The following is a 26,845-nucleotide window of genomic DNA, read 5'->3' as shown; positions in this document are numbered from 1 at the left end:
ACTTACCAGCGATCACGTCGCTGGTCGCGATCGCTGGTAAGTTGCTTAGTGTAATGGCACCTTTAGTGTAACGGTACCTTTACAATCACAGCCAGACCTCTCGATCAGTGTGTAGGAAGACATACTTTTTTTTGGACGGCTATTACAGGATCTTTTCCAATACAACCTACTCATCCCGAATAAAACATTTATTTCTCAGTCACCATATTTAATTGACTTACCTTGTTACAAGAGAAGCTTTGGCATTCCAGAGGAAACACCCAGGCTCTAATGAGCAGCATTGTGGCTCAGTGGTTAGCAGCGCCGCAGTCCTGGGTTCCTGGGTCCAAATCCCATCAAGGACAACATCTGCAAGGAGTCTGTATGTTCTCTCTGTGTTTTTGTGGGTTTCTTCTGGGTTATCCAGTTTCCTCCCACACTCAAAAACATACTAATAGGAAATTTAGATTGTGAGCCCCAATGGGGACAGTGTCTGTGGAGTTAATGGCGCTATGTAAGTAAGCTCACTCTAAAGGGACCCCCTATATATTTTAATAAATGATAATATCTGACATTGCCCCATGTAACACTGAGGCTTTCCTCAAGAGAGAACCAGCTCACGCCAATAACATGCGGCCAAGGTCGATTCTCCTCCCCGCCATATAATGGACCACTATGACAGCCAAGAGGAAATCACCACCTACAGATAAAAGTACATTTCCATTCTAAAAAAAAATGCCTGTTATACTTAAAGGGGTTGTCTATTTTATCTTAAATGTGTAGGGAACATGATTTAGTGGAAATTACTAATATACAGTGATGTGACAAAGTATTTGCCCTCTTTCCTGATTTCCTATTCTTTTGCATGTTTGTCACACTTAAATGTTTCTTAAATGTTTCAGATCATCAAACAAATTTAAATATTGGACAGCGATAACACAAGAAGACACAAAATGCAGTTTATAAATTAAGGTCTTTATTATTCAGGGAAAAAGAAAGTGAACTATATTCTTCTTGGGAGCCGCTGGCTGTCAGTCATGGGGGTGTGCATGGAGCCATTACAACCACCGCTCATATGACTGTGAATACTGGCTATTAGTATGCCCCAGCACTTTGATTAAAAGCCCAGTCTGAACAGATGTGTTGTCACTCAAAGTGCTGTGGTGTACTTACATCTGCCGGCTTTCAGTCATGGGGACTTCCACGGAGCAGCTACAGTGACTGCTCACAAGACTGTGAGTACTGGCTGTAAATATGTCCCAGCGCTTTGATTGACAGCCCAATCTTAAAAGATATGCTATAGAGCTGGCAGTCACTCAAAGTGCCGGGGCATACTTACAGCCGCCAGCTTTCAGTCATGGGCCGTGCATGGAGCAGCTACAGTCACTGCTCACAGAACTGTGAGCACTGGCTTTAAGTATGCCCCAGCATTTTGATTGACAGCTTAATCAGTACAGATGCGCTGTAGAGCCGGCTGCTGCTCAAAGTGCCACGGCATACTTACAGCCACCGGCTTTCAGTCATGGGGCAGTGTAGGTGCTGCAGTACTGTGAGGGGTGACTGTAGCATCTCCGTGTATCACCCCATGAGTGAAAGCCGGCGCCTACTGAGACACATTTTTTTTTTCCTGGTAGCCGCATTTTCAGTAAGGTGGTGGAGCAGCATTGAGATGCTGTTTACTGGCAGGTTAACCCTATATCTGGAGGTAAATAGCTTTTTCCAAGGTGACAAATTCCCTTTAGCATGATTCTTAAGGGCACAGAGCAGTTCAGTATATATTAAACTGTAACATCCATAATAGTGCAGTCTTCATTACTAAGATCTACTTGAATAAATTACTTCAATATCTAAAACAAATTGAGCAAATCTAAAATCCTACTCTTTTATTAAAAAAAAAAAAAAAACAAGGTATTTTCATCTTTAGAATTTTATTTGCTTTTATTTATTCTTTCTATTTTACTGTCTGGAACGCTCATTCATGGCCATATTTGCTGAAAAATCTTTTATCTGGGGACAAGTTTAGCTAATAAAATCCCCCAACACAGCAGGTAAAATCAATCAGTTATGAAAATATTGAGCTAAACTTTTTGTTATGATTATTATGATATTATTATATGATTTATATCATTATTAGTTTTTATTCCAACCTCTTTATTTACAATACAGCTGCAAAGAGTTTCTTTTTAGCCCATTTATATGAATTTTTCATCACCCATAATGTTTCAAACACACCATATTTTTTCTTCCAAAAACCTACAAATCACAAATTTGTCAAACCATTAGATTGAAATATGCATGAAATTGCACTTAGAAGCATGATGATATATTGCACCTGCCTTGACTATGAATTATGGATTTTATATTAATCATAAAAAGGAGCGGGTACACCACCAGAAAGTCATGAAATAAAGGTGAGAGCGCCAGAAAGCGGAAAACTGGAATACACATGTACAATGGATATTTTAATTCAAATAAAAGATTAATATTTTATAAAGTGATGACATTTTAGATATGTATGATATGTCAACACTTTATCAATAACGGGGCCTGACCATTGGGGTCCAAGTGAATGAAGGGGCTACGTTGCTGGTTTAGTGCTAGTGCGCCATTTCATAGGATCTGCAGGGCAGCGCCATTTACATTAAAGCGAATGTGTGATAAAAAAATGAAACATTGTGTATTGCCATGATTAAGGGGAGGAGGAGGTGAGCTGTGACATCACCTATTGTGAATGGTGGATCCTGTGTTATCTACTGTATATAGAGGTGTTATCAGTCATTATACAGGAGGAGGAGGTGAGCTGTGACATTACCTATTGTGAATGGTGGATCCTGTGTTATCTACTGTATATAGATGTGTTATCAGTCATTATACTGGAGGAGGAGGTGAGCTGTGACATTACCTATTGTGAATGGTGGATCCTGTGTTATCTACTGTATATAGAGGTGTTATCAGCCATTGTACAGGAGGAGGAGGTGAGCTGTGACATCACCTATTGTTAGTGGTGGATCCTGTGTTATGCCTACTGTATATAGAGGTGTTATCAGTCATTGTACAGGAGGAGGAGGTGAGCTGTGACCTCACCTATTGTGAATGGTGGATCCTGTGTTATAGTCAGGACATTTTTTACCTTTTGTGCATTACTGCCCTTTTCCAAGATGGCGTCTTTGGTCTCATGTGCACTGTGTCTTCCTGCTATAAAACTCCACCCCAGCCTTCAGTCTGTGCTAGAGTATTCTGCCTTGCATCCAGCTCCTGACCTTTGATTACTCCCTGGCTATATACCTGCTCCTGTGAACCTGTGTGGAGATCCTGCTACTCTGCTCTGAGTTCCTGCTGCATACACAAGTTTCCAGTAATCCTCCTTCATCTGCTGTTCGTGTTTACTTCATCTGCATTTGCTGGACATGTAAGCTGTTTCTGCTTTGCAATAACCTGAGACTATTAACCAGGCCTCCCTGGTTGAGCTAAGATATGATTTGAACTGCCTAATAAGCATATCTATCTGTGTCTGGACTAAGACAAGGATTTATTCGTGTCAAGTATCCTCAAGAATAATTGTGCTTCATAGACTTTCTGCTTGATTGCATTTTCCTCTGAAGTTTCCTATAGACTGCTAAGCTGCGTTTATTATTTTGCACCAAGTGTTTTGGACTTGAGTTTCTCTCTGCACCTGTTTGAATCACAGTGTGATAATATAGACTTTACCACTTATAAAACTGTGTCCTGTAGTTGTCTTGTTCCACGCAAATAGTCTCCTGAGTTATCCCCTATAATTATTACAGTTATCTACTGTATATAGAGGTGTTATCAGTCCTTGTACAGGAGGAGGTGAGCTGTGACATAACCTATTGTGAATGGTGGATCCTGTGTTATCTACTGTAGAGGTGTTATCAGTCATTGTACAGGAGGAGGAGGTGAGCTGTGACATCCCCTATTGTGAATGGTGGATCCTGTGTTATCTACTGTATATAGAGGTGTTATCAGTCATTGTACAGGAGGAGGAGGTGAGCTGTGACATCACCTATTGTGAATGGTGGATCCAGTGTTATCTACTGTATATAGAGGTGTTAACAGTCATTGTACAGGTGGAGGAGGTGAGCTGTGACATCGCCTATTGTGAATGGTGGATCCAGTGTTATCTACTGTATATAGAGGTGTTATCAGTCATTGTACAGGAGGAGAAGGTGAACTGTGATATCACCTATTGTGAATGGTGGATCCTGTGTTATCTACTGTATATACAGGTGTTATCAGTCATTGTACAGGAGGAGGAGGTGAGCTGTGACATCGCCTATTGTGAATGGTGGATCCAGTGTTATCTACTTTATATAGAGGTGTTATCAGTCACTGTACTGGAGGAGGAGGAGGAGGTGAGCTGTGACATCACCTATTGTGAATGGAGGATCCTGTATTATCTACTGTATATACAGGTGTTATCAGTCATTGTACAGGAGGAGGAGGTGAGCTGTGACATCGCCTATTGTGAATGGTGGATCCAGTGTTATATACTGTATATAGAGGTGTTATCAGTCATTGTACAGGAGGAGGAGGTGAGCTGTGATTAGGGCTGGGATAAAGTGTTTTGGTGCCCTAGGCAGATGAAGCTAATGGCACCCCCCACTCCAAAGCAAAGGAATTGCTCAGAGACTGAGGTAACAGAACCCCTTATGCACCTTCCCCCTTCCCCTCTGATGGGTTAGTTAGCAAGCTCACACCATAATTGTTACCTTTTTTCACAAAAAAAGTCATCAAAAGTAAATAAAAAGTGGTGTATTTTAGGGATATGACTTAACAGGGCATGCAATTTCAAAGTTCGATACAATGGGTTACGTTTCTCCTTGCAGAGAGTGACATGTCATACATACCGGACTCCTGGCCAGCGAGGACAGACCCGCTCCGTACACTTATCCAGGCACCCTTAGTCATGATGTCTAATGACTATAATGACTAATGAAAGGAATAATGATCAGGACTACGGGTGATAACCTGAAACGCGTAGTTTTTTCATTCAGCATAAAATGTAAATTTTTGGCACTGGATTTTTATAGTCTTTCACACTGGATAAAATAAATCTTTGGTTGTGGTGAGCTGGACTGGCTTTTTATTTGTTGGTCTTATATTTTATGCTATGTATCTAAAACCTTAAAGAGTAACCGTTGTTTTAATTTTAATTTCCTAAATCAATAGTTCAATTGAAAAAAAAAACACAACTGTGTAATAATTCTTATCCGAAAAATCTAATTCTTTATTCTCCATGACGGATCTTTCGCTCTGAGTTGATGGGTAAAATCTGTAAAATCTGATTTTCCAATTACTGAGATAGGGACATGATAGTTAGTGCTTTTAACATTCTATGGAGGAGGGAGTAGCAGGAGACAGACACGGACTTTCTGCTACAAGTTCTTTGGAAACGACACTTAAGGTTCTCCATCGAAACTTATGAGCACCAACTGTCATGTCTTCTTTTAGTAATGGGAAAAATTGAGAATTTTCAGAATGATAGATCAGTCCAGGAGGTGAAAGAAGCCGATCTCTCTAATAAGATCTCTTACAATATTTCTTATTTTCATGTGCACTATTGATTTCTGAAACGAATCAGACTGCAGTAATGAGTTTATATCAGACTCGTTTTATGAAAGTCAAATTATCTTTTTTTCATTCCTTATTTATTACCGTCAGGCCCAGAAGAGGCGAAAAGTAATGATTCTGTTCTTAATTGAGATTTAATGATTACGATATTATTTACACATAGAGACTGTAGTTTATGCCGTATTTACATGGAGCTAATTAAACTAAAAATTAATTTCTTGCGATCGACTCTATCAGGATGTTACAGCGCTGTAAAAAATGGATTCTCCCCTCCTCTCTGATAATATTTCACATTTTTCACCTTTTACGGATTCGGATCGTTATACATATGCCATTTAAGATAACAGGGCAGATTTATCAAAACAGAGCCGTCTTTGTTGCCGATAGCAACCAATCGCAGCGCACCTTACTTTTTACCAGAGCTGTTTGCAAAATGAAAGCTGAGCTCCGATTGGTTGCTAGGGGCAACTAAGACATTTTCTTTTTCTCCTTTAGGCAGTTTTAATAATTGATGTTCAAGAGATCTTGATAAATCATATCACTTAGTTGTGAGGTATTAAAGGGTCAGAAAGGATTTAGGAAAACTGCTTTACCTCATGGGCTGAGTTAAAACGGTTTTTCCAAAGGTCTTTAATATACCGTATTTACAGTTTTTAAAAAGATTCCTTCTGCTCTTTGTCCTCTGGTGATTTCACTTCCAATATGTCATGTCATGTGATTTATTAGCATAGAGCGGTTCGTTAGTGACAAACTAAATTACGGTAATGCAGAATTTCACAAGCAAATTGGGAATCTGAATATCTTTTTTGATTTTCATAAATGCAGTAACAGCTCACTGGCTGCCATTTTGCTGGAGACTTTGTAGGGCCAATAAGAGGTTAATAAATAATAAAAGCTTATATTGGCCGTTCCTAGGCCTGCTCCTCACCTGTCCTGTCACCGCAGCTCCCCACACTGTCCTCAGTTCACTCCCTCTGGTCACTTTTCACACTTCAGATCTTCTAGCATTAGGTCTCATGGACAGTGGCGTAACTAAAGTCCTATGGGCCCTGGTGCAAAATTTAGAACTTCCTCCCCACCTACATGTTGGTTAGATGTAGTAGCCCTTGTAGCATACTAAATCCTATAAAGACATATGTGTTGCCCCCCATAATGTAATAATGTCCCCTGGTATAATGTCCTCTATTGTGGGCCCCTTCCTGGTATAATGTCCTCCATCTTGGGCCCCTTCCTGGTATAATATCCTCCATCCCGGGCCCCTTCCTGGTATAATGTCCTCTATTTTGGGCCCTTTCCAGTAATAATGGTCCCCATTATGTGTTCCTTCCAGTAATAATACCCAACATCCTGGGTCCCTTCCAGTAATAGTGTCCAACATACTGGGCCCCTTCCTGGTATAATGTCCTCCATCCTGGGATCCTTCCTGGTATCAAGTCCTCCATCCTGGGCCCTTTCCAGTAGTAATGACCCCTATGCTGTGGCCCTTGCAGTAATAATGTACAACATCCTGGGCCCCTTATAGTAACAGTGTCCAACATTCTGGGCCCCTTCCTGCTATAATGTCACCCATCCTGGGCCCCTTCCTGGTATAATGTCCTCCATCCTGGGACCTTTCCAGTAGCAATGGCCCCTATCCTGTGTCCCTTACAGTAATAATGTACAACATCCTGGGCCCTTAAAGTAATAGTGTCCAAAATTCTGGGCCCCTTCCTGCTATAATGTCACCCACCCAGGACCCCTTCCAGTAAAAAAGTTCCCCATCCTGGTGCAATCAATGTCCCCATTCTGTCCCCTTCCAGTAATATATGTCCTCCATCCTGGGCCCCTTCCTAAGATAATTTTGTAGCTTCTGTAATAATGGTCCCCTTTCTGTTGCTGTTGTCAAGCACTTTGAATAATAAAAACATTCTTCTCACGTTCCCGAGCTCCCACAACACACAAGGAGTCCTCATCTACGGCCAACACAGCTAACTTTGGCATGCCTTCTATGGAGGACTCATAGCGTCACTGATTTGCGCTGCCTGTGATTAGCACGCTGCCGTCAGCTGCTGCCCTTTGATTAGCCAAGGGGCTTGTATTGCAGTGCAGGGACCCTCAATAAATTTCAGCTGTAGTAGGCGCTGCCGTCGGTGGGCCCCGCTGCCGTCGGTGGGCCCCGCTCCCACAGGGGCCGATGGTTGCAACCCTGTTCGTGTGATATGATGCACATCACCCGGCGCAGTCACAGAAAGTATCAATCACGTCCCAAATGACCACGTGAGACTTAGTGGCAGAAGTTCCTAAGAGGAGAGAGAGTGCAGAAGCAGCAAGTGGATAATCAAGAGGGAAACTGCTATGAAAGGACAGGTGACAGGCAGCCTAGAACAGGTTAAAAAAATACTTTTATTATTTTTCATCCCTTTCATGACCCTCTGTTTATTACCCCTTAGAGTCTGGACTGACCTCAGATCATAAAAACTTTATTTTCATAACAATTTCGATGAACTATTCCAGATTTATTTCGGAACATATCAAATTTATCTTTTTTTTTTTAGCAAAACTGCCCTAAACGAATTTTGGGAAATTTGCTCAACTCCCCTTGATGGCCAATCATGGCACACCCCTGGCAAGGAAGGCGGTGGATGGCAAAAGAGCACTGGAAAGAGGCATTCTGAAGACATAACGTAAGTATAAGGCCGGGGACACACTTAACGTATAAAAAAACGGTCCGTTTTTCACGGCTGAGAATCGCACAAATGTTTCAAAAACAGTGATCCGTGTGCAGTGCGAGGATGCGATTTCCTCGCATCAAATGATCCGTGTGACATCCGTGTGACATCCGTATGGCATCCGTATGCCGAGATTTTCTCGCAAGCTTGCAAAACCGACATCTAATGGATTTATGTGCTCAAATGTTCGGGAAAACATATATACAGTATATATATATATAGAGATATGTCATTGAGACACATATATATTCTGTATTTATATTTCATTCAGCGCAATATCTGTGAAAAGCCGGTAATTCAATTGCCGGCTTTTCATTTCTCCTTCCCAAACCCGACAGGATATGAGACATGATTACATACAGTAAACCATCTCATATCCCCCTTTTTTTTGCATATTCCACACTACTAATGTTAGTAGTGTGTATGTGCAAAATTTCAGCGCTGTAGCTGCTAAAATAAAGGGTTAAATGGCGGAAAAAATTGGCGTGGGCTCCCGCGCAATTTTCTCCACCAGAGTGGTAAAGCCAGTGACTGAGGGCAGATATTAATAGCCAGGAGGGGGTCCATGGTTATTGGCCCCCCGGTGGCTAAAAACATCTGCCCCCAGCCACCCCAGAAAAGGCACATCTGGAAGATGCGCCTATTCTGGCACTTGGCCACTCTCTTCCCACTCCCTGTAGTGGTGGGATATGGGGTAATGAAGGGTTAATGCCACCTTGCTATTGTAAGGTGACATTAAGCCAGATTAATAATGGAGAGGCGTCAATTATGACACCTATCCATTATTAATCCAATTGTCTGAAAGGGTTAAAAAACACACACACACACACATTATTAAAAATTATTTTAATGAAATAAACACAGCGGTTGTTTCAGTATTTTATTGCTCTCTCAATCCATTTGCTGACCCTCGCTTGGAAAAATAATAAACGCACAAGATACATACCCTCAGCTGGACCGTCACGTCCCACGAGGTAATCCATGATCTGAAGGGGTTAAAATATTTTACAAGCAGGAGCCCTGCTATAATGCAGCTGTGCTCCGTGCCTGTAATTCCCGGCGAATGAATGAAATGTAGGTCATTGACCTATATTTCCTACAGTCGCGGTGATGCGCCCCCTGGTGGATGTCCTCATATGACCTGGAGCGTGGGAAAAAGTTCCCAGGCTGCAGTTCATGAGAACATCCAGCAGGGGCGCATCGCCGCGACTCAATGTAAGTATAGATCACTGCTTTCCTTTCAGCACCCGGGGGATTACAGGCACGAGCGAGTGGTTTATCGCAGCTTGTGCCTGTAATATTAGTTAACCCCTTCAGATGGATTACCTCGTGGGACGTGATCTGACATCAGAAGGTATGTATCTTGTGCGTTTATTATTTTTCCAAGCGAGGGTGTTCCGGATGGATTGAGAGAGCAATAAATTCTTACAACAACCGCTGTGTTTATTTCATTAAAATACTTTTAAATAATGTGTGTGTGTGTTTTTTAACCCTTTCATACAATTGGATTAATAATGGATAGGTGACATAATTGACGCCTCTCCATTATTAACCTGGCTTAATGTCACCTTACAATAGCAAGGTGACATTAACCCTTCATTACCCCATATCCCACCGCTACACGGGAGTGGGAAGAGCGTGGCCAAGTGCCAGAATAGGCGCATCTTCCAGATGTGCCTTTTCTGGGGTGGCTGGGGGCAGATGTTTTTAGCCACGGGGGGGCCAATAACCATGGACCCTCTCCTGGCTATTAATATCTGCCCTCAGTCACTGGCTTTACCACTCTAGCGGAGAAAATTGCGCGGGAGCCCACGCCAATTTTTTCCGCCATTTAACCTTTTATTTTAGCAGCTACAGCGCTGAAATTTTGCACATACACACTACTAACATTAGTAGTGTGGAATATGCAAAAAAAAGGGGATATGAGATGGTTTACTGTATGTAATCATGTCTCATATCCTGTCGGGTTTGTGAAGGAGAAATGCAAAGCCGGCAATTGAATTACTGACTTTTCTATAGAACACCGCTGCGTATTTCTCGCAATGCACACGCATGGTCCGTGTGTAATCCGATTTTTTCTCGCACCCATAGACTTACATTGGCGAGTCTCGGCCGAGATACGCTGACAATCGCAGCCTGCTGCGAGTTCCCTCGGATCCGAAATACGGTGGAGAAAATATCGGATGATGGGAGCTGGACCATAGATTAACATTGGGCCGAGTGCTATGCGATTTTTTATCGCATAGCACTCGTCCGTATTACGGTCTAGTGTGACCCCGGCCTAATAAAAATATTGGTATGTTTAAGTTCACATTTGTCAAATTTAGTGTCCCTTTTGGCTTTTGGGACAAGTGGATCATTTTGATCGCTTCCATGCTACTTTAGTATGTAAGGTGATAATAAAGTAGTACCTGAAAACAAACCTCTTTTAGGGCTCGCTCACACGAGTGTATAACTCAGATGAATTAAATCCGATAAAAAATGGGTTTGCACTAGGACCAATGATAGTCAATGAGGCATTGCAGGTCTGAGGTTTTTTTCCGCTGTATTTGCTATGCTGCAACTTGACTCCAATACTGGTTCGTTGTGAGCAAAAAAATCAGATGCCTTACGGACCCTCAGTATAACATCCGATTTTAACGACTGATTCACCTATAGTGGGCTTGGCATACTCAGAAAACCCTTGTAAAAAGTGGAAACTGAGTGTTCCGTTTGGGAGATGGGTCAATATGTTGACATCTATGGCACATTAGTACGTAAAGTGCCATTGATGCAGCCAGGTGGTATCCACTTGGACAATTCTCATAATATAGTGTATACTCTGCAAGATAAGTGTCCCCCTCCTCTGGTGGACCAAGTGGGCAAACATGACCACATGCATGGCACCTTAATATCTGAGGAGGTGCAATTAATACAGGTAGGTGGCACCCTTTTGGAAACCCCTGAGAAGAACAAGTGTCCACTTTGGATGCTGGATCAACTGGGCTAACGACCACATCAACGGCACATTAGAATGTGATTAATTCAGCCAAATGGTGTACCCTCATTTATAGGCCCTTAAACTCATGGAGGCACATGCTGCGTTTTCCTTCATGTAATGTGTCCTTGGCCCCTGGTGTAATCAGAGAACACATTTATTTCAACCGCATACTTTCCACATTGCCAAAGAACCATAGAATGGGAAAAAAGGCAATTCATTACCAGCTGCAAGTACAACCCAGCGGATAGAATACGTATCCCATGTAAGTGCCTTGTCAGATCCTTTCAATGGATGTAATCGCGTTTCGACCTTTTCTAATGCAATTTTCCCATCGTGTGTAAGTATGCATCTAGACAAAGAAGCATTATCTAATTACAACGGCAGTGCAACAAGATGCCAAGAATGGAAGGGAGAAGTTTTTGCTCCAATGAAAACACCATTATTGTATTTCCAATAAACATAAATAGAAGGCTAATCTTTTATTGACCAGGCAGGAGCCGATCCCATTTACCAGCCGCACATGGAGGGTTTGTGGCCGCTTATTGCTTCACATGTGCCTGCAGAGAAGGCTGGAATTATACCTAATCCGATAACTCTAATAATAGTATGACTATTTATCCTCGTTCTTGGTAACGCAGAGGAAATAGTGCAAAAAACATTACAGGTTGTTTAGACCATTTTTATTCACTAGTATGTTGGTAAAGTAAATTCTCCAGGAAAAAATGTACAATAAATTACCTTTTGAGAGCATATTATAATTCTTGTACTTGGTAACAGGCTAGAGGTGCAAGTCCAGCTGTATCAGTACCCCATAAACTATCACGGGTCTCCTTGTGTTGGGTAGAGGAAGTTGGGTAGGTGCAGCTGTAAGGATATGGACATGCTGCCCACATTTTTTTCTCTTGAAGAAACAAGTTTGTTATTGCAAACTATTATGTGACTCGATGTGAACTGGGATGTATAGTGTTTGTAGTTTGACAACAGGGCTAGTAAGAAATAATGGAAAAGAGAAAGTGACAATTTCCAGATGGGGGCTGGAATGGGCGCAGCCTGACGGAGGCCCCCTTGACTGCGTTGCCATGGGAGGGTTTTCCCATATTGTTTTTAAAAATACTGTGCGTGGGATTGGCTGTAAGGGGGCGTGGGAGGAGTTTAGGGGTTGGTGACACGTGACAAGGGGTGGAAAAGTGCGGGAAAAGGCCATTCACAGGAAGGAACCCAACGTGAAAAGACCTCCACCTTCCCTCCACTTACCATGGAGTCTGTTGAGGGCTTAGTAGACAGGCTGCGGGACATGGCGCGGTCACAGAGGGACACTGGTTGCAGGAGCAGCTGGCTTCGTTGAAGGGTGATGCAGGTCAGCGGGGAAGCAGGACGTGGAGGACCCGGCCCCCGGCGCAGCTATCGCCAGAGATTGCAACGCGCGGCAGGCGGAGGCCGTGGAGCCCCTCCCGGGACCCTGCGGAGGCCAGGTGCAGCGGTGCGGCAGACCTGCCCAGAGCCACCTCCGGCAGGAATCCAGGCACCCGCTCTGCCGGCGCGGGTCGGAGGTGCACTAATGAGACGAGGAGCACTGCGGCCAGCCGGGCTTCGCCGGAAATGCAGGCCGCACCGGAAGTTCGGCCTGCGCCTGTGCACCGTGTGCCGGCGAAGGCCAGGAGAGGGCCCAGCAGCGGCGGCGAATCACCAGAGAGCGTGGCCCGGCCAGCGGTGGTGAGAGGGAGGCAGGCAGCTGCGACAGCTGCAGGAAGACATCCGGCGGTATCTGCGGCCGCAGGTACCCCGGGAGGGGCCGGAGGACGGGCACCTGACAAGGGGAGCAGCAGGCAGAGCAGGTTACAGGGCAGGCAGCCTCCAGATGCTTTGCCGGGCTCTCGATCCGGGAATGACAGCAGCACACCAACAGGCGGCAGGCTACGAGAGGTGGCAATTGCTTACAGATCCAGGTCCAGCAGACGTTCAAGGGAGCGGCAAGTATCCCCTGCTTCGGTCCCCCTGGTGACGTGGAGGCAAGGGGCGAGGGCCTGGAGCAGAAAGGGGACGACGACGGGAGCGAGTCGAGGAGCGAGCAGCCTGTGGACGGAGAGCAGCAGGAGTCCGGATGTCCGGTTGGCGAGGACACAGCACCCGCACAGCCTCATGAGTATATGTCCATGTCTCGTTTGTCACCGTCGGGGGGGTCGGTTAGGTGAGGTTGGGGGAAGTTAGAGTGCGGCAGCTGACATTAGCGCGCTAGCGGGAGTAGGGGGCTCGGGGTTGTCGGTTAGCGATATTCTGGCTGGGGTGTTGCATTTTTGAGAAGTCTAGAAGGGGGTGTTGCGGAAGGTGCTGGGGGGTCACCTTTGGGAGACTGGTTACATGGTTTAGGTATTGGATCGTGGGTGGCGAGCGACACAGCAAGGCCAGGGGGGTCGGCAAAGGCGTCATCCGCTGGGGTATCGATGTCGGTGCAGACCGAGAAGGATAAGGGGGATACGGTAAAGTTGGACGACAGAGCGAAAGGGGAGGTGTATGTATGCTTTGAGGGTCCGCTTGGTGCGCATCTAAAGAAGGAGGTGAAGGAGAACATTTGGAAGGATCAGTATGTGGAGATTTTCTCCCTCCTTCCTTTAGAAATGTTTAATTTGGACAAGGGTAAGAAGAAGGATAGTAAAAAGGAGGAGGAGGAGAAGAGAAGGTGGCGATTGATTCCGCAAACTTTTGTTAATTGGCAGCAGGCTTTTGCGATACTGGCGAGTGTAATAGGCGAGAAATTTCCGGACAACTGTTCGGGTCTTTTTTGTTATTTCGACTCGATAGGGAAGGCACACTGTACCTATGGTGGTCAGGCGTGGCTGCGTTATGACGAGCAGTTCCATCAGAGGATGGCGGTTAGGCCAGAAATCAAATGGAATCAAAAGGACATTGGGCTTTGGTTGAAAGTCATGGCCCCGGTGAGGTATGGGTAGTCCTTTCATGGGAGCGGAGGTGCCGGCAACCAACAGTCCGGACATGGCAGTGGAAGTCAGGGGGCCCAGGGTGGGAAAGAGAAGTCAGGAACATGTTGGCAGTTTAATGACGGCCAATGTAAGTACGGGAACTCCTGCAAACTTAAACATGTTTGTTCCCATTGCAACGGAGGCTCTCACGGAGCATCAAAGTGTTTAAAAAAAGCAAGGGGTAAGCCAGGAGTGGGTGGCAGTCAAGGGGGAGACCCCAGTGAGGCTTCAAAAGATGGCCCCTTATCTAAATAGGTACCCAGATCAAGAAAAGGCGGGAATTCTTTTACGCGGGTTTTCTGATAGTTTTCGGATTCCGGCTCCTAAATCATGCGGTTCCTTTTACTACCAAGAATTTGAGGTCGGTGGACCTACATGCGGCAGTGGTCAGCAGTAAGTTGTCAAAGGAGGTGGACCTGGGTAGGATGGCTGGGCCATTTAGTTCTTTGCCGATTGAAGGCATGATTGTTTCACCATTGGGGTGGTGCCTAAGAAGGAGCCGAACAAGTTTCGGTTGATCCAGCACTTGTCGTATCCACGGGGTAGGTCAGTTAATGACGGCATAGATGAGGAGTTATGTTCAGTGGTGTACACTTCATTTGACGCAGCAGTACAATGGGTACGGCGGTATGGCAAAGGGGTTCACCCAGATAGCATTCCTTTGCTGGGTTGTTTTTGGAACGGTGATTTTTATTTAGATAGATGTTTGCCTATGGGCTGTTCGATTTCTTGTTCATTGTTTGAGAGGTTTAGCACTTTCCTAGAATGGGTGATTAGGGACGTTACCGGAGTTCCTTCCACCATTCATTATTTGGATGACTTCTTGTTTATTGGTCCCCCGGATTCTGCCGTATGCAGGAATTTGTTGGCTACCATGGAGTGGATGGCTGGGCTTTTTGGCGTTCTGTTGGCCAAAGACAAGACGGAGGGACCGGGCAAAGTTTTTAGTTTTTTGGGCATCCTTATTGACTCAGAGAAAATGGAGTGTAGGTTACCTGAGGACAAGCTTTTGTTGCTGGTACAGGAGATACGCAGAATTGGTCGATTGCATAAGGTGACTTTGAAGGAGTTGCAGTCCTTTTTGGGGCGATTGAACTTTGCGTGCAGGATTATGCCCATTGGCAGGATTTTTTTGCGCAGGTTGTCGTTGGCGACGACCAGAATCAGGGCGGCTCATCATTTCGTTCGTTTGACTAAAAAACATAGAGAAGATTTGGTTGTTTGGCAGCATTTTCTATCAAATTACAATGGTAGATCGTTGATTCAGCTGGAAACTGTGAATGATTTTGATTGCGAGATTTACACGGACGCAGCCTGTTCGGTTGGATACGGTGCGTATTGTGGAGGTCGGTGGAGTGCCGGGTTGTGGCCGGAGGGTTGGCGGAAACAGGGTTTAAACAAGAATCTTGCACTGCTAGAATTGTTCCCAATTGTGGTGTCAGTTGTGATTTGGGGTGACATTTTTCAAAACCGGAAGGTCAGGTTTCACTGTGATAACCTAAGCGTGGTCTCTATTATCAACAGTCTAACTTCTTCCTCTCCCCCGGTGATTAGATTGGTTAGGGAGTTGGTGTTGCGATGTTTAAACTTGAAGGCATACATTTCTGCGGTACACGTGCCGAGTGTGCAAAATTCTATAGCAGATGCTTTGTCTCGTTCACAGTTGGAATGTTTCTGGGAGCTGGCGGCGGACGCGGAGGCCTCAGGAATGGTATGCCCTTCACGTTTGTGGAAAATTCTTGCGGACAAGGAGGTCGGTTGATTCAGTCCTCAATCTCGAGGCCAACGTGGCTAGCTTACAAGTCAGCTTGGAAAATCTGGGAAAGCTGGTCTGGTCAATGGGGAGTGGTGGAATCTGATAGTGACAGGACTCTGGCAGTATTGTTTTTTTGGGCAAAGCGGCGGAGTGGGGTTGGTCCGTATCAAAAGTGAATAAATTTATGGCAGGCTTGGCTTTTAGTTTTAAGCTGCAGGGATCGGTCGATATTACCAAAAATTTTCTGATAACGCAGGCTCTGAAGGGTTTTCATAGCGGGAATGTTAGTGCCGACAAGCGCAGGCCCATTTAGTTTAGCACGTTAACTAAGTTTGGAGACGTAGTTGGGAGAATTTGTTGTTCTTATTTTGAAGCTTCCCTGTTTAGGTTGATTTATTTTTGGGCGTTCTTTGGGGCTTTGAGATTGGGGGAGCTGGTGTCTCCTAACAAAATCAGGGAAGGAGGTTTGTTGGCAGAGGACGTTGATTTTTGGGCAGGAGGCATTTCTTTTTGGATTCGGCGGTCGAAAACTGACAAGTATGGAAAGGGTAAGCGGGTGGTCTTAGGGAGGGTGGATGGATGTTTGATGTGCCCACAACGTTGTTTGGAGGAGTACTGGAGTTTGTGGTCTGGTAGATCGGGCCCGCTGCTTTGTCACCAAGACGGGAGCTTTTTGTCACGTTTTCAATTTTCGGTGGTTTTGAAAAAGGTTTTGGCTGAGTTGGGATTTGATTCTGGGTCCTACGGGTCTCACTCTTTTAGAATTGGGGCTGCTACAGAGGCAGATGGATTGGGTTTAGGAGCTGAAGTGATTAAACTGATCGGAAGATGGAATTCGAATCGTTATTTGACTTACGTACATCGTTAGGTGTTTTTTGGGGTATATTGAGTTATGCTGGTATGTAATTGTTGTTCTGTTTTTTTAGGTCGGCCCCTGTTATTGACCTGGATTTTCGTGTATTGGGATGCGTCACAGGCGGACGACAGGCCGGATGGCAGGCAGTTAGGTTTTAGCCGTGATACTGTAGAGATTCGATGGTTGGGGATTCGGGGTATGTTATGGAACAGGGTGGTGCCAGAATTTGCCCAGGCCGCGTGTTTGGATAGAGCTCTGGATATTTTACTGGTGCACATGGGGGGAATGATTTGGGTACGAAACCAATTAGGGAATTGATTAGGGACATCCGTTTTGATTTTTTGAGATTGTGGGTCTCTTATCCGGGAGTTCTGACGGTTTGGTCTGACATAGTGCCTAGGAAGCAATGGAGGTTGGCCCGATCCTTGAAAGGCATTAATAGGGCCAGGATAAAACTTAACAGGGCAGTGGCGAAGTTTGTATCTAGGAATGGGGGAATTGCAGTGAGGCATTTTGAGTTGGAGGCTGGGGTCGGTAATTTTTGGAGAGAAGCTGGCGTGCACCTGAATGACATCGGTATTGATTTGTGGGTGCTCGCCCTATAGGAGGGAGTCGAAAGGGCGTTGGCTGTGGTGGGGCACTCACGAGCCTGAGGTGGTCAGGGCTGTTCGTGGTTGGCGGGGGGTGGGGTTCTTGGAGTTGGTGAGGTTTTACTGGAGGAAGGTCAATTGGATGGGGGTTGATCTGGCTTGTGGTTACGAGCTCTGGACGGGGATTGTCCTCGGAAGCTTTGGGTGTTTTTGGTCTGCCCTGAAAAGGGTTAGAGGGTGCCCTCGAGCTGGGTGTCACAGCTGAGGGTAAAAAAGTGTTGGTTAAAAATTTTGGGGGCATTTTTTGCCTATTTACTGTATATGATGCCAGATCTTTTAGCTCCAAGAACCCTCCCCCTCAAGTTTTTCAGATGTTTTTTGTTATAATTATTATGTTTTGTTTGTTAATAAACTGGCCGCTGTGGCCAAAATTATCCAAAGAATTTGACGTGGTATGTTTTTATTGCATAATTAGCGTTAAGTGGGGGGTGGTGGAATTTTGTTTGGTCACAAGTGGTGGGTTTGGTGGAGTGGAGGTAGGAAAAGATCCCAAATGGGCTGTACGCGGTCATGTCAGATAGGACCTGGAATGCATAGCAAATGGACCTAAAGGTCCAAGGTGAGCAGTGCTGCATTCTAGGGTGAACTTAAGTGAGAGGAGACCGAAGAAAAGAGATAGCAAAATACAAAGCAGACATGATTAAGATACAGAGTGACCTTGGGATCAGTTCTGGGAGAGGATGCCTAGGAGAAAGGACTAGAGGTTACAGGACACAAGGTAACAGGCCTGGACAGGACTGAGTACGAGAGACGCATAGCTTGTCCCCAGTGAGAGTTCCAGAGCATCGGGTGGCTGGAAGATAAATACGGCCATACTGGCACACTAAGAAGAATGAAGTAAAAGACTCTTATTAAGCAGGACTGTGAGGGTAGAAAGGATGGTGTTCCACATCTCTGAAAACTCTTTATGTTTTATATGTGTGAAAATGTAGTGTGTTTAATTGTTATCTTCCTAATAAGCTAGTCAGGTGTGACAAGGGTTAACTGTAGGGCCAGCCCAGGGTTGGGGAGGAGCAATGGGAATCTGTGGGTTAGTTTCTGTTTCTGTTATTGGTTATAAAAGAGAGAGAAAGAAGTTAGGACACCCTTCGAAAAGGTGATCTTCACTGGGTGTCTGGGCAAAGAGAGCAGGACGCTCAAGAAACACCAAGAGGAGAATCAAAAAGTGGCAGTGGTCTTCTATAAGCAGGCGAGTCTGGGAAATATTCAGCCAAGAGGTTTTGATTGATCCCGAAAGAACTATGGGGAATGTACTAGTGTTGACCAGGTCTTGGAAGCTGCAGTTAGAAAGACAGAGTGAGCAAAGCTAAGGGGGCGCTGAGTAAGGGGACAGCAAGTGGCACATCTTTACTTGGATTCCAAGAAGTGGGCTGGAGGATAGTGGCCATAGGGACAAGCACAGCTTAAAGTAGCGCTAACCAGAAAAGAATGGAAGTTTCTGACTTAACCTGCAGTACTGTAAAAGCCACTGTTTCAGCAATTGTAATGTTGTTCGTATCGATTGGAAATGTATCACTGTTTTGAGTAAAGGAACATGACTACGTTATCTCCTGTTACTCTCTGGGTGCAAGCCTGATTGCTATTAAAAAAGGCTGTGTTGTATTGGGCTGGTCTGTTCTCCTTGTCATGTGGTCTCAGGGAGCTGATGCTGCGCTCTGCATGGCCGACCAGAGCTGTGAAGTGTTCTGAACGGAAACACTGCTGCACACCCACCCTGAAACTGGACCCCGTTTTTCTGTACCGGGCAGGGGCACAGAAAACTACTTCACTTGTGGCCACCGCCTCCAGCTGCTTTACAACACTTAGCTGTTGTTGTACCTGGAATGAAAAATAGAGGTGTCCGGCTATCATACATTATGCCACCCCACACCATAATCTTGTGAGTAGGCCCATTGTGACATTTCGTTATGAAGGCCCATGTGATCTCATCAAATTTGAGGAATGGTGCAAAACTATCTATTCTGTATTGCAGTTGAAATTAGTCACATACTGAGCCTACGGAATCAAGCAAAGTCTACACAAAGCATCAGAAAGCGCTTTCACAATATTGGGCGTCCAGACGTCCAGTTACAACTGTTCCACTGACCTCACGCCACTGGTCTCAAAGGCTATCGTGGTGCAGAGCAAGACATCAATGGAGGCTGGAATGGAGGTCTGTTCTTTTCTGTGATGAGTCTTTCTTTTGTCTTGGATGCAATAATGGCCTGAGATTGGTCTGGAGACATTGAGGGCAACACCATGAGGAGGCCTTCACAACAGAAGGTGAAAGTGTTCAGTAGCTGTTTTTCAACACAATGTCGCCAGGCTGCATGTTACTTGCGCTACTGTGAGCAGCCTGCTTGGCCTAAATGTGCTACCACGGCTAAAGCGTCTCCGGTCTTGTCTCCCAAAGGGTATATCTGCGACGTCATTGGTCAGTGAATACACAGAAGCTGCCAACAGAGGAACCTGATGATTTGCCCAAATGCATTCAGCGGCAGAACTTTCCGCAGATGACCAATAATAACCTCACTGATAGCAGCCAAGGCGGGAAGTGCAGAGATTTCGGCACGTGGCGCTCATACTTGATACTCAATTAATCAAATTGTTTAGAAAATTTTGTTTCCATTTTTCTATCCTGCAATTTTCCCTTACTGCAAGACTTTTCAGTCTTCATATTGCAATTTCAATGTTAAGGCGTGTATAATTAAATGTTCTGTAGCAGTGCCATGTCTTTGTAAAATCCACCATACAATGCTCAATAAACAATAACAGTGATCAAGTAATCAAAAAACAGTGCTGTATAATGTCTAAGTAATACCGCTATACCAATAATCTATAGACTCTTTATGGGCCCCCAAGCATTGAGTGTCCATACATGAGTGCTACCACCTTAGGCAGTCGTGGCTGATGATGATCCCTATGGCAGCCCCTGATTCTTAACACTTGGTTTAGGTGGACAGGTAGACTCACTTTACCACTGCTTTCTATTGACCAAAACTTTTCGAAAATGAGAATATTTTTACTTTATCCATAATGATAGATCTTGTAGTTTCTCTCTGGAAAATAATATGTTCACTGGATAAGGAACAATAGTCACTTGTGAAGAAAATTGTAGTGTAGCTCCACGTAGAAAATAAAATATATGTACAATACCAGTAAGGATGGTAATTAACTGTTATGTACTCAATGGTAACTAAAGATCCTTTATCTCCAAACTATGTTCCCATTGTATATTGGTAAAAAGACTATTTGTAAGGGAACGTTGGGATTGATGACTTCAATGTCACATAGCAAATAGATACTGTAAATGGCTGCACTCAATTGTACTAAAGCAAATGAATGTGCGATACATGAAATGTGAATAGCATAATGGCTTGTAAAATCTATGAAAAAACACTTGAGATGCTTAGCACAAAATCTGGCCAAAAAATGTGAGCCCATCCACCAACGTCAAGGTAATCTCAAGAATCGTATGGGTCCCTGACCTAACTGCCTAGTGTGAACACTTACCTCTGGCTAATGTCATGGTAAAGCCTGTATTTATAGGCAGGTCAGAACCAAATGTGTTTGAGTGCAGCTATTTGTCTATTTGCTATGTAAGTTGTTTTTTGGTTATGCACTAGTTCAGACAAGTTCTCTGTTCAGTCAGTTTACCATTACTTTCAATGTCACATATACTGAATAAACTTTCAAAATACAAAAAAAAAATTCCAGTATCTCTTAATCAAGAAATCTGCACTATTTCATTATTTTTATTTATTGTACTTTTTTTTTACGCAACAAACTAAAAACCTTTAAATAATCTCAGGCCGAACACAAGACCCGAACTAATCCACCTAAGATGAGTTCCTGGAGTAAAAGAGGAATATTGGCCATCATATATTAGATTAATTCAACAGACATTAATTGCCAGTATTGGAACTAGAGTCTGATCTGCCCCAGTGCGAGATTTGGACCTGGTGACCCCTCCCCCGCATGTTGGTCAGATGTATGGGTCCTTGTAGTGTTCTAAATCCTATATAGACATACAAATTGCACCTCCTCTCCATTATGTAGTAATGTCCCCTGTCATGATCTCAATGGCAAGAGATCATAGCATAAGCATATATAGGAACTAGCTCTTGGAAGATGGGAACTGAGCTGACCATGAACTAAACCTAACACACAACTAGCAGTGGCCGGGTAGCATGCCTACGTTGATTCTAGATGCCCAGCACCAGCCGGAGGACTAAATAATGCTAGCAGAGGAAAATATTAGTCCTAGCTCACCTCTAGAGAAATACCCCAAAAGGAGACAGAGGCCCCCCACATGTATTGGCGGTGAATTAAGATGAAATAACAAACGTAGTATGAAAATAGGTTTAGCAAATTTGAGGTCCACTTACTACATAGCAGAAGACAGAAAGGACACTTTCATGGTCAGCTGAAAACCCTAATCAAAAACACCATCCAGAAATTACTTTAAAACTCTGGCATTAACTCATAACACCAGAGTGGCAATTCCTGTTCACAAGAGCTTTCCAGACACAGTAACGAAACTACAGCTGTGAACTGGAACCAAAATGCAAAAACAAACATGGACAAGAGTCCAACTTATCTAGTAGTTGTCTAGGAGCAGGAACAAGCACAGAGAGGCTTCTGATAACATTGTTGACCGGCAAGCAACTAACAGAGCAGCAAGGTTATATAGCGACTCCCACATCTTGATGGGAACAGGTGAACAGAGAAGATGAAGACACCAGTTCAATTCCACCAGTAGCCACCGGGGGAGCCCAGAATCCAAATTCACAACAGTACCCCCCCCTCAAGGAGGGGGCACCGAACCCTCACCAGAACCACCAGGGCGATCAGGATGGGCCCTATGAAAGGCACGAACCAGATCAGAGGCATGAACATCAGATGCATTCACCCAAGAATTATCCTCCTGGCCGTATCCCTTCCACTTGACCAGATACTGGAGTCTCCGTCTGGAAACACGAGAGTCTAAGATTTTCTCCACAACGTACTCCAACTCACCCTCAACCAACACCGGAGCAGGAGGCTCAACGGAAGGCACAACCGGTACCTCATACCTGCGCAATAATGACCGATGAAAAACGTTATGAATAGAAAAGGATGCAGGGAGGTCCAAACGGAAGGAAACAGGGTTAAGAATCTCCAATATCTTATACGGACCAATGAACCGAGGCTTAAACTTAGGAGAAGAGACCCTCATAGGGACAAAACGAGAAGACAACCACACCAAATCCCCAACACAAAGCCGAGGACCAACACGACGGTGGCGGTTGGCAAAAAGCTGAGTCTTCTCCTGGGACAACCTCAAATTGTCCACCACCTGCCCCCAGATCTGATGCAATCTCTCCACCACAGCATCCACTCCAGGACAATCCGAAGATTCCACCTGACCAGAGGAAAATCGAGGATGAAACCCCGAATTACAGAAAAACGGGGACACCAAAGTGGCAGAGCTGGCCCGATTATTGAGAGCGAACTCCGCCAATGGCAAAAAAGCAACCCAATCATCCTGGTCAGCAGACACAAAACACCTCAGATATGTCTCCAGGGTCTGATTAATCCGCTCGGTCTGGCCATTCGTCTGAGGATGGAAAGCGGACGAAAAAGATAAATCTATGCCCATCCTAGCACAGAATGCCCGCCAAAATCTAGACACGAATTGGGTCCCTCTGTCAGAAACGATATTCTCAGGAATACCATGCAAACGAACAACATTTTGAAAAAACAGAGGAACCAACTCGGAAGAAGAAGGCAACTTGGGCAGAGGAACCAAATGGACCATCTTAGAGAAACGGTCACACACCACCCAGATGACAGACATCTTCTGAGAAACAGGCAGATCTGAAATAAAATCCATCGAGATGTGCGTCCAAGGCCTCTTAGGAATAGGCAAGGGCAACAACAATCCACTAGCCCGAGAACAACAAGGCTTGGCCCGAGCACAAACGTCACAAGACTGCACAAAGCCTCGCACATCTCGTGACAGGGAAGGCCACCAGAAGGACCTTGCCACCAAATCCCTGGTACCAAAAATGCCAGGATGACCTGCCAACGCAGAAGAATGAACCTCAGAGATGACTCTACTGGTCCAATCATCAGGAACAAACAGTTTATCAGGTGGGCAACGATCAGGTCTATCCGCCTGAAACTCCTGCAAGGCCCGCCGCAGGTCTGGAGAAACGGCTGACAATACCACTCCATCCTTAAGGATACCTGTGGGCTCAGAGTTACCAGGTGAGTCAGGCTCAAAACTCCTAGAAAGGGCATCCGCCTTAACATTCTTAGAACCCGGTAGGTATGACACCACAAAATTAAACCGAGAGAAAAATAATGACCAGCGCGCCTGTCTAGGATTCAGGCGCCTGGCGGTCTCAAGATAAATCAAATTTTTGTGGTCAGTCAATACCACCACCTGATGTCTGGCCCCCTCAAGCCAATGGCGCCACTCCTCAAAAGCCCACTTCATGGCCAAAAGCTCCCGATTCCCAACATCATAATTCCGCTCAGCGGGCGAAAATTTACGGGAAAAGAAGGCACAAGGCCTCATAACGGAGCAGTCAGAACTTTTCTGCGACAACACTGCCCCAGCTCCGATCTCAGAAGCGTCGACCTCAACCTGAAAAGGTAGAGCAACATCAGGCTGACGCAACACAGGGGCAGAGGAAAAACGGCGCTTAAGCTCCCGAAAGGCCTCCACAGCATCAGGGGACCAATCAGCAACATCAGCACCCTTCTTAGTCAAATCGGTCAATGGCTTAGCAATATCCGAAAAACCAGCAATAAATCGACGATAAAAGTTAGCAAAGCCCAAAAATTTCTGAAGACTCTTAAGAGAAGAGGGCTGCGTCCAATCACAAATAGCTTGAACCTTGACAGGATCCATTTCAATGGAAGAGGGGGAAAAAATATATCCCAAAAAGGAAATCCTCTGTACCCCAAAAACACACTTAGAACCCTTCACACACAAAGAATTAGACCGCAAAACCTGAAAAACCCTCCTGACTTGCTGGACATGAGAGTCCCAGTCATCCGAAAAAATCAGAATATCATCCAGATACACAATCATAAATTTATCCAAATAATCGCGGAAAATGTCATGCATAAAGGACTGGAAGACTGAAGGGGCATTTGAAAGACCAAAAGGCATCACTAAATACTCAAAGTGGCCCTCGGGCGTATTAAATGCGGTTTTCCACTCATCCCCCTGCCTGATTCGCACCAAATTATACGCCCCACGAAGGTCAATCTTAGAGAACCACTTGGCCCCCTTTATGCGAGCAAACAAATCAGTCAGCAACGGCAATGGGTATTGATATTTAACAGTGATTTTATTCAAAAGCCGATAATCAATACATGGTCTCAAAGAGCCGTCTTTTTTTGACACAAAGAAAAAACCGGCTCCTAAGGGAGATGACGATGGACGAATATGTCCCTTTTCCAAGGACTCCTTTATATATTCTCGCATAGCAGCATGTTCAGGCACAGACAGATTAAATAAACGACCCTTTGGGTATTTACTACCCGGGATTAAATCTATGGCACAATCGCACTCTCGGTGCGGAGGTAACGAACCAAGCTTGGATTCTTCAAAGACGTCACGATAGTCAGACAGGAACTCAGGAATTTCAGAGGGAATAGATGATGAAATGGAAACCACAGGTACATCCCCATGAGCCCCCTTACATCCCCAGCTCAACACAGACATAGCTCTCCAGTCGAGGACTGGGTTGTGAGATTGCAGCCAAGGCAATCCTAGCACCAAATCATCATGTAGATTATACAGCACCAGAAAGCGAATAATCTCCTGGTGACCCGGATTAATACGCATAGTTACTTGTGTCCAGTATTGTGGTTTATTATTAGCCAATGGGGTGGAGTCAATCCCCTTCAGAGGAATAGGAGTCTCCAAAGGCTCTAAATCATACCCACAGCGTTTGGCAAAGGACCAATCCATAAGACTCAAAGCGGCGCCAGAGTCGACATAGGCGTCCGTGGTAATAGATGACAAAGAGCAAATCAGGGTCACAGATAGAATAAACTTAGACGGTAAGGTGCAAATGGAAACAGATTTACCAAGTTTTTTAGTGCGCTTAGAGCATGCTGATATAACATGAGTAGAATCACCACAATAGAAACACAACCCATTTTTCCGTCTAAAATTCTGCCGCTCGCTTCGGGACAGAATTCTATCACACTGCATACTCTCTGGCGATTTCTCAGTGGACACCGCCAGATGGTGCACTGGTTTGCGCTCCCGCAAACGCCTATCGATCTGAATAGCCATTGTCATGGACTCATTCAGACCCGCAGGCACAGGGAACCCCACCATAACATCCTTAATGGCATCAGAGAGACCCTCTCTGAAAGTCGCCGCCAGGGCGCACTCATTCCACTGAGTAAGCACAGACCATTTACGGAATCTTTGGCAGTAAATTTCCGCTTCATCTTGCCCCTGAGATAGGAACATCAAAGTTTTTTCTGCCTGAAGCTCCAAATGAGGTTCGTCATAAAGCAACCCCAAGGCCAGAAAAAACGCATCCACATTGAGCAACGCAGGATCCCCTGGTGTCAATGAAAAAGCCCAGTCTTGAGGGTCGCCCCGGAGCAAGGAAATCACAATCCTGACCTGCTGTGCAGGGTCTCCGGCAGAGCGAGATTTCAGGGACAAAAATAATTTGCAATTATTTCGAAAATTCTGAAACCCAGATCTATTCCCCGAGAAAAATTCCGGCAAAGGAATTCTCGGCTCAGATACAGGTGCATGACAAACAAAATCTTGCAAATTTTGTACCTTCGTGGCGAGATTATTCAAACCTGCAGTTACACTCTGAAGATCCATTGCAAACAGGTGGACACAGAGCCATTCAGAGGAGAGAAAAAAAAAAAAAATTTCAGCAGACTACTTATTTCTCTCCTTTCTCAGCCAAGGATTTTAACCCTTTAGTGGGCCGGTCAAACTGTCATGATCTCAATGGCAAGAGATCATAGCATAAGCATATATAGGAACTAGCTCTTGGAAGATGGGAACTGAGCTGACCATGAACTAAACCTAACACACAACTAGCAGTGGCCGGGTAGCATGCCTACGTTGATTCTAGATGCCCAGCACCAGCCGGAGGACTAAATAATGCTAGCAGAGGAAAATATTAGTCCTAGCTCACCTCTAGAGAAATACCCCAAAAGGAGACAGAGGCCCCCCACATGTATTGGCGGTGAATTAAGATGAAATAACAAACGTAGTATGAAAATAGGTTTAGCAAATTTGAGGTCCACTTACTACATAGCAGAAGACAGAAAGGACACTTTCATGGTCAGCTGAAAACCCTAATCAAAAACACCATCCAGAAAT

At 44.8% G+C, this 26,845-nt stretch overlaps 1 protein-coding gene across 1 annotated transcript in view; it reads left to right on the top strand.

Moving 5' to 3' along the window:
• LOC143781535 (uncharacterized) overlaps positions 1-26,845 on the top strand; it is a 152,648-nt gene that overhangs the window by 88,109 nt on the left and 37,694 nt on the right. The window contains exon 2 of the mRNA XM_077268172.1: positions 8,106-8,234. Coding sequence (XP_077124287.1) covers positions 8,106-8,234 — 129 coding nt within the window. The remainder of the gene's footprint in view (positions 1-8,105; positions 8,235-26,845) is intronic.

This window comes from Ranitomeya variabilis, chromosome 6, assembly GCF_051348905.1.
Source record: "Ranitomeya variabilis isolate aRanVar5 chromosome 6, aRanVar5.hap1, whole genome shotgun sequence".
Taxonomy (NCBI): Eukaryota; Metazoa; Chordata; class Amphibia; order Anura; family Dendrobatidae; genus Ranitomeya; species Ranitomeya variabilis.
The sequence above is the reverse complement of the archived record's forward strand: the minus strand, read 5'-3'. Positions and strand labels throughout refer to the sequence as shown.